The sequence below is a fragment of the Onychomys torridus genome, chromosome 4 (assembly GCF_903995425.1).
Source record: "Onychomys torridus chromosome 4, mOncTor1.1, whole genome shotgun sequence".
Lineage (NCBI taxonomy): Eukaryota > Metazoa > Chordata > Mammalia > Rodentia > Cricetidae > Onychomys > Onychomys torridus.
Window position 1 is genome coordinate 57,506,772 of NC_050446.1, and position 12,503 is coordinate 57,519,274.

Sequence of the window (12,503 nt, forward strand, 5' to 3'; positions counted from 1 at the left end):
CTTAATAATGCAGGGAGCAGCCAGCACACTTCTGTGACTCAATTGTCTAACACTATAGGCATGAAGTTCCAACATTTGCTCTCCTTGATTTATCCACAACATATTTACACTCAGAATAAATATGTGAAAGAGCCCTTAACGTGAGAGTCACATCTTCTAACAAAATGAAAGAAAGACATTTCATACCATGAACAGTTTCTCTTAAGAGTAACAAAAAACAGACATAAAAATCTCAATTTGATAAGCTTCTTTTTGTTACAAAGAAGACAGGGCTTCTCTGTGTAGCTCTGGCTGTCTGGGAACTCACTCAGTAGACCAGGCTGGCCTTGAACTTAAGAGATCTATCTACCTCTGCTTCCCTACTACTGGGATTAAAGGTGTGAGTCACCAGCCCCCAGCTTGTTACAAAGTCTTTATAAAAGTCTATTGTTCTCTTAAGAGTCCAACACTGAACTATCTTAAGAACTGTACTAACAAAGAAACAATCAAGCAGCTTCAGATAATAAACATTACCAGTTTAGATTTAAAGATTATGACATACCAAAATATGGAGAGATCTGATGTTTCTACCAACATTTCCACCAAGGAATCTACCATTTTTGTATGAAATATTATTGTATTCATCATCTTTCCAAGTTCTCTGTGATCTGCAAGGCTAAGTGAAGCTTTGGAGACACTAGTGTATGCCTGTAACAGGTGAACAACAAACAGCAGTTTAGGGAAAGACTCATAACTCAAATCTTATCATAATAAAATGGGGGGAAAGTCCATTATTGAAAAACATTAAAACTGTACCAGTAACATCATTTTCTACAATTGTTTCAGCAGGTGGGCCTATTTGTGGATGAGCCAAATGATCTAGTTCAACCCCTTGAACCTACAAAGTAGAAGAAAGAACTGACTCCCAAGTGTTTCCCTGGCCTGTACCATCTGAACACAGACACAAAACTGGACAATGTAATAGCCTAAACTAATTTGATGGCTTCTACAAATATATGCGAGTAAGTAAACTATTAAAATGAACTGGACAAAGAAAGTTAAGACTTAACTAACATTCTCAAGCAAGTTGTAGAGGAAGAAATCCCATGACTTGGATACCAAATCATATATTAGATAGAATCCTGTCTGTGAATAATGGATACTGAAAAAGAACAGACAGTAAAGGAGAGGTGCTTACAGATAAATATAGGTCACGGTACCAGAGTTAGAATGAAAACAAAAGAAAACAAGTGGTGAAGATGAGATTCAACCAGGTTATGTACCACACTAAAGGATTCCAAACCTTGGGTGAACCACTCATGGCCAGTTTATTTAAGAACGTTAGCTCCATATGGAAGGAGCAGGAAACTGGGTGCAAACAGCAAAAACAGAGGCCGAAGCCTATTAGAAGAACATGGTGACAACATATCAGACAGTTATGATGGCTTGGTCTACAGTGACAGGCACTCAAATAATTCACTGTGGGAAATGACTGTATGTGCTAGGCAACAGAATTCCAGATGCTGATGACAGTTCTGGCTGTTAGGGGCACTTCTTGATGGGTCTCATGTACTCCTACTATTTGTTAAATATGAAAAAGACTCAAGACCCAGACTATAGATGTATGGCAATCAAATTTGAAAGATGAGGCAATGTTTTCATGGAAACAATGAGCAGCATGTGTACTGTTAAGAGAACAGAGAGTTCCTCAAGCTCAGGATCCCTTAGCTGCAACGTAATCTGCTGTACACAAGGCATTCATCTGCAAAGCCCTAACCTATTCTTGTAGGACCCAGAGACAAGAAGAAAATGATGCACACATACTGACATGCATGCTGGAAAAATCAAGTACTTGGTCTCTTGGGAGTTCCATATCCTATCAACCAAGGAATGACAGGAAATGGAGTTCTGTTTTATAAGCAAGATAAAAATCAAATCTTTACTCTTACAATGGCAAGAGGCCTTCAGGTAGACGACATTACCATTCACTAATAACAAGTGAGAAAACGCTGTAGTGGATAGCCATCCCAGCATTGGCCTGGAAGTTCCAACCCCCATTGAGGCTTCGGTAATGATCACGCCCACAAGGCAGGGCAGAGGAGGGAGCGGAAGACCGAGGATCAAGAGGAGGGCTCTCTCTTGGTTCAGGGACCCTGGACACTGGAGGTAGACCGAGCAGAGTTCTCCAGAGAACACCGCCAGACTGCGCTATACCTTTGCCAGACCCTGCAACCTACCCCTTCATTTGTAAGTTACCCCACAAAATAAACCTCCCTTTTAACTATGTGGAGTGGCCTTAATAATTTCACCAATAAAACGCAGTTCTTTATGTCTTAGTGTTTTTTTACTAGTGTGGAGGGAATAAGAAACACACATGTCAATTTTCTGATGTAAATACTTATATAAAAAAGCATAATTGTATTTATTCACCTTTAATCTATTTTAAAGGAGTCAACTGTAGCATGACTTTAATAAAGATTTCCATTAACTAATGCCTACTTACAAAGCTCAGAATTTGCCGGACGGTGGTGGCACACGCCTTTAATCACAGCACTAGGGAGGCAGAGCCAGGAGGATCACTGTAAATTCAAGGCCAGCCTGGTCTACAGAGCAAGATCCAGGACAGGCTCCAAAACTACACAGAGAAACCTTGTCTTGAAAAAACCAAACAAACGAAAAACAAAAACAAAAACTGCTCAGAATTTAAATAACATTGTGAAAATAGGTTCAGAAGAAACAGTGCCAAGGGAAATGGCTGAAAACATACTTCTGATAACAGTGGAAGGAGAAGTGTGTCCCTACACCATTTTGAAGACAGGAACAATCCAATCCAAATAAAGGAAAGACAGGAATTGAAGATGTCTAAGTGCCTAAGGGACTAAACTGATAAGGGAATGTGATTCTTTGGTAAGAGAAAATGACGACAAATGCATAAAGAACTCCCAAGAGTAGGAAAAGTGAAACATGAAAATTACCTATTAAAATAACAATCTCAGAATTAAAACTGGGCAGGACTCCAGCGAGGGCAAGCACACAACCACAATTCTCCAAAGGCTAATTCTGCTGGCTCTGCTCTACTGTGACAACTGCTGCACCTCCTGGCCACGCCTGTTTATCTAACCACTTTCCTCCTTCAACCTGGAATCAACTGTGAGTGACAGAAGTACTGTCATCCGTGTTTCCTTCTCACACGAAAACTTCATACTCCAGAGTTTACTTGTACTTCACTTAGTTTTGGACTTTCCTGAATAAGCTACCTTCATATTTAAATTCCACTCATCTTCCTAACTCTATGTACGTTATTACTACCAGCTGAGCTTTCTCCCTCTCAATGCTGTAATTAGTCATATCTGTGGTATCTCTTAATTCAATCCTTTAAAAAACATTAATTAATTTATTCACTCATTTAATGTGTATAGTTATTCCACCTGCATGTATGTCTGTGCACCATTTGTATGCCTAGTGCCCAGAGGCCAGAGGAGAGCATTGAATCCCCTAGAACCAGAGTTACAGACAGCTGTGAGGCACCACGTGGGTGTTGGGGAATCAAACCCAAGTTCTCTGGAAGAGCCAATGCTCTTAACTGCTAAGTCACCTCTCCAGCTCCAGTCTTTTAGATTTTCAACTGCTTTATTTTTTTAAATTTTGTATGCCTTGTCTCCATAGTTAGATTATAAAAATCTTAAAACAGGGTAACTTCCTCTTCTTTGTGTAGTTACTAACAATAAAGACAGTCAAGTACTGCTAATTTACAGTACACAAAGATAATAGGATCCTCGAAAAATATATATGAAGTGATCCTACTGAAGTCCAAACCTATGTAGTTCTGTAGTTCAGAAATAAAAGTTTGGGGCAATGGCACAGGTGATGGTAGACCAGGTTGCCTATTTTTATAAACAAAGCTTTATTGAAATACATCACAACTCTGTTTATGTATTGTCTGCAGCTGTTCTGGTATTATAATGGAAGTGTTTTTTATGCCAAGCACTGACCAGCATAGAAGCCCAAGTTTTTAATCAACCTTTTTTTAAAGTTTATAGCTACATTATGTGTTTTGTCAAAAGAAACTTTGCGCTTTCACATTAAAATTTAAATATTTGAATCATGATAATCAAGAGAGCTAGGGATATGAATTTATGCATATCATAAAATTATAACCTATTTTATTAAAAACTTCTACATTGGCTTGTTAGAAATACATTTATACAAGTTTAATAATGTACAAAATATTTTGTGTTTGTGGTTCATCACATAAAAGACATCTTTTCAGTAAGTTAATTCATAAAGTTATAAAACTATAATGTATTCAAACAAAACAGAACAATAAAAATCAAGTTATTCTTACCTGTAACCTAAACCAATCTAATCTCATCCCTCTGAAATCAAATACTTCCCCATCTTCAACTGTAAGGAAAAAGGGGGACAAAACAAATTAACCATTTTACAAGTCATTAATTATATTTTATACTTTAAGAGCTAACACACATGGGTTAGTGACAGGACTTTAATCCTAGCACCTGGGGGGCAGAGGCAGGTAGATGTCTCTGAGTTCTAGGACATTCTAGTTCACACAGTTAATATTAGGACAGCCAGAGTGAGATCCTATCTCAAAAACAACAAAACCAAAACAAACAAACACAAAAAGCTAAAACAATTCTATTTCTGGGTATATAACCAAAAGAAAAACAGAGACTGAAAGTGATATTGTATGCCCATCGTCATACCAAGGTAATTCAAAATACTCCAAACTGAAAGCAACTTAAGTGTTTGCTAAAAATGAATGAAGTAATAAAACATCATAGAAACCACAAAAGAATATTAGTTTTATATAGGAAGGAAATTCTACATATGGCTGAACACTGATGTTCAATTAGTCAGAGCCAGGTACAGTGGCTTACACCTGAAATCCCAGGTACTTGGGAGGCTGAGGCAGAAGGATTATGTGAAGAGTTGGAGGATGCCTAAAGTAATGTACAAAATCCTCTCAAAACAAAAAAAAACAAAAAAACAAAAGCAGCCAGCCACAAAAATACAGCTACATGGCTCCACTAAGAAGTGTTGTAGAGCAATTTAAAAAAAAAAAAAAAAAAAAAAGCTAAGTAGAAGCGTTACCATGGGTTGTAGGAGCGGAAAACGGAGTTTAAGTACCAGATTCCAATTTTCCAACATGAAAAATCTCTGTAGACTAGTGCTTAGGCAATGAATACCTAACTGTACAATACGCTGAAAAATAGTTAGGATGTTGTATGGTAAGGGAAGTGAAAAAGTGAAACTGACAAATTTTAATATAGTTGCTAAGACTTCAGCACTTCTTAAATCCTGTAAAGGATGGCAACTGTGCCAAGAGAGAAGCAGGCTTCTATGGCAGAGCTGAGTCTTCTTGTGCTTACAATGCCAACCTAAGAGAGCTGGACAGTGTTAGCACACTAAAGCTCCTACCATATGGTAATGCCACACAAGCCAAGCATCACTACACAACACTGTAGTAGGTGCCTTACTATATACTAAGCATAATGTTTGATGGAACTAAAATACAGTTATCGATCTGATCTTTTCAGGGTTTTTGATATCTTTTTACAAAAAGAATACAAACCAAAGCACATCAATCTACTGGAACAGAATGTTCAAAACAATGGCCAGCTGGTATAGGTGCAACACCAATTTTTGAGACTGGCATTCCTAACCTTTAATTACTACTCTTATAAATAATTCTTAATCCTTTAAGGAACTCAGAGTTTCCAAATCTGACAAATAAAAGTAGTAATTTTTTTAATGTTGTGGATTAAATGGGACAACATCTATAAAGTCACTGGTACAGACTTTGAATTATTATTATTACTTGGCTTCCTGATCAGTGCCTCACTGGAGCCCACTATGTAGAGCAAGCCTCTGCCTCTGCCTACCAGTGCTGGACTGCAGGTTCCCAGCATGCCCGGCTTAGATAAACATGCTCCACCTGACACCAATGAACCGTTGTCACAGGAGTGCCAGAGCCACACACTTCACAACACTTAGCACTCCCAGGCCACCTGTGCCTCTTTTTCTCCTAAGTAATAAACATTACAAAATGACTCTTAAACTTTTTTTTTTTTGTTTGTTTTCCCTGTGGTTTTTGGTTTCCCTGTGTAGCTTTGTGCCTTTCCTGGAACTCACTTGGTAGCCCAGGCTGGCCTCGAACTCACAGAGATCCGCCTGGCTCTGCCTCCTGAGTGCTGGGATTAAAGGCGTGCGCCACCAACGCCCAGCTGACTCTTAAACTTTTTTATGAACACCATCTGAAATCCAATTGGGAAATCCTTGCTCTGACATAACTAAATTAAGACAAAGGCAACAGATCAAATATATCAAACATAAAAAAATTTAACCATTACAGTTCTCTCTCTTGAATAATCAAAACTTGAGTCTCTAACTGAAAGACAACATGCCCTTACTTACCTTGTTTTACACTTAGGGAAGTCATAGTGTTAACAAAAGATGACATGATAATTGACTCATCTTCAGGGCAAACAGAGAGATTCTGAAAAAAACAAAAACAAAAAAAAAAACAAACCAGTAATATGAAAGCCATCTAGTTAGACAACTCACAGCTCCATCAACAAGTGGACAGATAAACTAGTACATCCACACACTACAGAATTATTTTTCAGGAAGAAAAAGGAATTAAATGCAGATCTGTACAATTAAACAAATCTCAAGAACACTATGCTACTGGAAAGAAATAAAACCAAAATATTATAAAGTGGCATCCCACAAGCATGAAAAACGTTTCCAAAAGTACAACTGCAGGGACAGGACATCAATTGTTGGAAAGATCTATGAGGAATCCACATGAAGATACACAGTAAAATTTTAAAGATGCTGGGAATGTTCTAGGTCAAATGTGATGGGAGTTACATGAATATGTACTGCATCAAAATTGAAAAGAAATTAAAAACATTATTTTAATACATGTAAAAAAAGGTCTTAAAAATAAGGACACCCCCCCCCAAAAAAAACCAACAACCCACAACAAAACAAAACACAAAAAAGCAAGGAAACAACAACAAAACTCCCATGCCGACCTTTCAGGTGTGGTTATTAACGTTCATGTTCAACACGGCAAGGCCACAGTAGAACAGTAAAATCCCAAACAAAACTATTTTTAACTGGTGAAGAAAATGAGCCTTTGTGGGACTGGGATGTCACTCAGTAGTGTTCTTTGCTTACAGGTAACAGGCCCTTAGTTTAATCCATAGCACTTCAAGAGCAAAAACAAAAACTGAATTTTAACATCTGAATCTAAAGTGGACATTAACAACAAAAGCACACTTGGTGCTGGAGATGGCTCAGGGGTTAAGAGCGCTGGCTGCTCTTCCAGGATCTGCACTGGATTCCCAGCACCCACATGACGACTCTAAACTGTTTGTCACTCAAGTTCAGGGGCATCCAATGTCCTCTTCTAGCCTCCATGGACACCTCTTATACACACAGTGTGCCGAAAGAGATAGGCAAAACACCCTTCCACATAAAATATAAATAAATAAATGAATCTTTTTAAAGAGTTAAAAAAAAAAAAACAACTAAACAATGGTAGATGCCTAGCTCATAAACAATGTATATAAAATATAGTTTGAAAACACTAAGACTTACACAGAAATGTAAGTGTACATGTCACTGAACTATAAATTTAAAAATGGCCAAAATGCTCAAATTTTGTTCCTTATACATCAATGCAATATAAAAACTAACATCTTTGACAATAAACTTCATTAACAAGTTTGTAATCTTACTTTTAAGATTTACACCTTAGCAAAAAGTTGAATGCACCATGATTGTATCCTGAAAAGAAGATGGAAGTAAAAAGCTGTCTTTCCTGTTTAGACTTAAGTTTGAATACTACCCGTTTCTTATAAATGCCCATCAGTTATATTAGGCTCCTTTCTTCAACAATGATCATTTTCTCTACCTTCACAGCTACAGCAGCTTAATAAGATACAATATCAGTGGGAACAGCAACTTTAACATTATTATTCTTGCTACTGCTACTAATCTTACTACAATCACAGGAGAAACACTAAGAACTTTCTCTATGTTAGTATACTCTATTTTAGATAAAATACACCAATATATAGTAAGTGGTTTACACATTTTAGCAATATATAAAAAACCTGTAAAATTTCTTAGTAAAAATCCAGAGCTACAACACAGTTTTAAAAATTATATGAAACTAGGAAGTTTGTTTTTTTATACTATTATATGCTATTATGAGTAAATAATAAAAAGCAATGATAGGCTAACACTCATCCAGTCAAAAGCTGTAAATAAAATTACAAAGCAATAATGTTCTTGGAATTTAACAGATAGTCTGGCCCATTTTAATGACCAGTCCTAAAATTAAAAAAAAAGAAAAGGTCTGAGTGCCATCTAGTGGATAAAAAAAATAAATGAATCCAGGAAAGCCAGAGCCTTTAAAGAGAATTTTACTGCTCCTTTTTATACTGTTCATTATTTTACAGTAGTTTTAGGTATCTATGAGTTTATAAGGTGAAGCAAAATAAAATAACTAATTTTATTATAGTTTATCTGCAATAAAATCAAAGACAATTTATGTTAAAGTAAAAAAGACTAAGTAAAGAAATTACAGAAAAAAAAATGTTTTTAGCAAAAGGCAAAGGTTAAAAACCAAAGAGAAAAATCCAAAACAAAAGTAAAATTAGGACCCTTGAATAAGATTCAGACAGAAGTTTTCATTTAATGGCCATCTTGAAACTTGCTACTCAAAAGGTGTCCTCCCCATCCCTCTTTTAGACTGCCTGCCACCTCACCATCTATATCCAGCCACTGTCCAAGCTCAAGCGTGCATCAGTGCTCACCTGGCCTATTGCAAGAATTGTTCTTCTTTCTGATCTGTCTTCTCTTGGGCCTCTAGCAAGGCTCCTGCCACACTGGGCCAGCATGAGCGTTCCAAGTCCTGACTTAGGACTATGCCCTTTGTAAGGCCCTCTTGAATTTGGTTAGTATACACAACCATCCTGGGAATAAGTAACTGTTCTCTCTTTATTGTGTTCGTTCTCAAGTTTGTACAAACTCACATGAAATAACCAACTATGATGTAAACACCTGTTTCTTGACCTGTAGACAATGATCTCTCTGGCAGAAAGTGACCATGGCTTATTTCTATTTATACCATTTAATACATGTTGTACATATGTCAATTACTCAACAGATGGGAAACAAAGAACAAAGTAAATTAGGAGACTTCTTACCTGTACAAGCTCATTGAGGACGACTGCATCAAAGCCGGAAAGGTACTGCACATAGTACCTCTGCATTACTGGTCCATATTTCCTGACATGTGCTCTAAGCTCTTCCATGTAAAATATCAGCTCAGCAATGTGCCTTTGTGAAAAGTCAAAAGAAAGGTTTCAGAGAACAAGTTCGCTGTTGTCACAGAATTTACTAACTGTTTTTGGTATTATTTCTAGAACTATTCCCCTAAGAAAGGCTACTAATTTTTAATGTCAATCACTCCTTTTTAAAATTCTTTTATATCAACAAAAGCATGGAAAGAAAAAATGCTCAGACTGAAAATTGGTAGACTATTCAAATGCAAGTAAAAATTTCCCTTCTCATAGCTACATCATTTTTTTAAAAAACCAGTCAGAGTATTAACAAGAAATAAGACTTTCTGTATGTACTCATTTCTATTTTCAATCTTCTACCTGACTGAAAAACCAGGGACTAAAAGATTTTTCAAACGCCACACTGATGGCAACAAAACCATGTTACTATTCTCATTTAATGTTTTGTGCAGTATTAATTCTGAAAACCAAATGCATAGGATATATATATTACTGGGCAGAGCCAAAGAACAACTTTCTGATCACCACTATAATAGAAACACTAAGTCTTAAGAGTTTTTTAATTCTAATTACATCATTTAATACTACCATACCAACACTTCTTCTATTACAAATATAAAGAACCCCAGAGTTTTTCAAAACATCTTTAACAGCTTTGCTTTAATGTAAGTCCTCAGACTCATGACCCATAAATCAACGTAAACAGGAAATCGATGTTCCTCTAATGTGACTGACTTACTTATCTATAAAATCATCTGCACTCTTCTTTGGCATGTTATCTGCATGTCGGAGTAGCCAGATAATTTCATCACGGGCAAAAGATAATGCCATGAAAACAAAAAGTGCCTATAAAAAAAAAAAAAAAAACTGATTATTCAATGATTAAGGACCAAGACTGCTCATAGTCTTGCTCTAAGTGAAAAGTCCCTAGCAAGAAATACTAAGTTTACAAGAAGCAGTCAGTACAAGACACAGCACAGAGCAGTACCCAAAAAGAAGAGTGTGCATATAAGAAATGAGGAAAAGAGAGAAGTGTGATGTTGAGCTTAAGTTGGCAAATCCATTCTTGGCTCAAACTTGAGTCAAATTTCATAAACAGGACATGCTTTTCCGCTGTTGATAGGGCACATTTATCAGTCAGTTTACCTTGGGACCAAGCAGGCCAGGCTGATCAGAGAGGACGGTTGCCAGTTCTTTCAGTGCAGACCGTAAGAACTTGCGCCTTTCTCTGTGCATTGAGCCACTGTAGAGAAAGATATCATCACAGGTCACTCGTGCTTCACTCGGGTGGAAAACGTAGACACAAAACGACAACAGACAAAGAATGAGGATTTAAAACTTGTGATTTGCCATCCTCCATAGAAACACTGATGGATCAGACAGTATCACCATTTCATCTTCTCAAAGCTCATGGGAGAATATGTCATCGTAACATCTATGTTGAGGTATCTAATTATTTCATAAGGAAACTGGAAAGTTGTTTGCAGATCTGAAATACAGTCATTTCTATAGATTCTTAATTTCAGAATATAAAACTGGAGGAGCATGGTGAGGAGTTAACATACTGTGAAGTGTATTATGGTCTCACATTGTCTGTGTCGGGTAAGAATGTAGCTGTTTTCATGAAGGGGTACAAAGTCAGCACAGCCTGGAAAGCACTGCTGTGGAAACACAGTGGCAGCAGGAGCTGACAGCGAGGACCTGCAGCACACCTGCCACCAGTCTAGACCTTCTGAGTCTGACTGAGAGAACTAACACCCCCACGGTGTCCTCTGGCCACAGTATACAGACTGTGACATACGCAGTCACGCACTCATACCTGTTCTCACTACTAAATACATTTAAAAGAAATTTAACAGGTAACAACTAAAATAAAAGTCCTTTGCATGGAATTTCTTTATCAGTATTTCAAAACAAAGATCTACACTAATTAGGAAGTTACCAGTAATGCAAAGGTTATATACTTACTTTTTCTTCAAAACAAAGTTCTCATCTTATACATTTGCACATCACTAACCTGTCTTCATTTGACAAAGTAGTATTTTAAGAAGAAATTCCTCACAGATGGAACTACTCACGCATGCGATACAGCCGCCTCCTTGCATTCTCTTATGTCATTAATACGTTTATTGTAGCTGTGTGCAAGAAAAATATGAATCATGTCAATCTTGATTTGAAAGAAAGTCAAAGAAGTAAAATACAGAAAGTCAATCTGAAATACTTATTTTCAATAATGACAATGATTTACAAAGGAAATGATAGGTGAAGTCTATCTATATAAAATGTATTTCCAAGTACTTTTCATACTCAAATCAAATCTTCTTAAAAAGATATTAGTTACAGTAAATGCAAAAGTAAAATGAAACCTCATGATGCAGGTTTTCATTACATTTTATTTCCTTAAGCTCTTGATATATTAAAATTTCCTTTTGATGCAATTAGGTGACTTCCAAGTATCTAAAGTACTCAAAAAACTATTGCTTTGACACTAGCAAGGTCACTCATAAGCCCAGATAAATTCTAAAAGGATACAAATGAGTAATTAACAGCAGCAACTTTGAATGTAGTTGTTCTGAGGACAGAAAGCTAAGGCAGGAAAGCATTTTCATTACTTTAAATTCTTTTAAGAGACAGAAAGAACTATGGCTTATTTTTACACACACAACCATTGTGTGTGCGTGTGTGTGTGTGTGTGTGTGTGTGTGTGTTGCAGGCCTTTAATTCCAGCATTCAGAGGCAGTGGCAGTGGCAGGTGGATTTCTGTGAGTTCAAGTTCAGCCTGGGCTACACACTGACTCCCAGAATAGCTACTATACATGAGACTCAGTCTCCAGGGAAAAAAATGAAGGGCCTTCTAATAAAAAGTAAAAGAAAAAGAATTCCAGTATTATTTAGTTCAGATATACCACTGAAGTGTATTCATAAATAACTTCATGAATACTACTGATAAAAATCCAAAATTCATAAAAACAAAATCATCCTGACAACTTAGCTGAGCCATTAACACTAAGATGAATCCCAACTTCTGAATATAAGCACTCAGATTTATTTTCTCCTTGAGAAAATGTCTAAATGTGTAATATGGACTTTTGTAATTAATATACTTTCATACTCATGATTTGACTATGACAATTCTTTTTAATGGGACACATAACTTAAAACAGAAAAATAAAGGAAGAAAAA

The 12,503-nt window shown here is 36.6% G+C and overlaps 1 protein-coding gene across 4 annotated transcripts in view; it reads right to left on the minus strand.

Moving 5' to 3' along the window:
- Nckap1 (NCK associated protein 1) overlaps positions 1-12,503 on the minus strand; it is an 82,763-nt gene that overhangs the window by 31,400 nt on the left and 38,860 nt on the right. For all 4 annotated transcript variants that reach the window (XM_036183122.1, XM_036183121.1, XM_036183120.1 and 1 more), the window contains 7 exons: positions 11,399-11,455; positions 10,467-10,563; positions 10,060-10,166; positions 9,225-9,357; positions 6,415-6,496; positions 4,325-4,383; positions 542-687 (listed from right to left, as the gene is read on the minus strand). In XM_036183122.1, the coding sequence (XP_036039015.1) occupies positions 542-687; positions 4,325-4,383; positions 6,415-6,496; positions 9,225-9,357; positions 10,060-10,166; positions 10,467-10,563; positions 11,399-11,455 (681 nt within the window). The remainder of the gene's footprint in view (positions 1-541; positions 688-4,324; positions 4,384-6,414; positions 6,497-9,224; positions 9,358-10,059; positions 10,167-10,466; positions 10,564-11,398; positions 11,456-12,503) is intronic.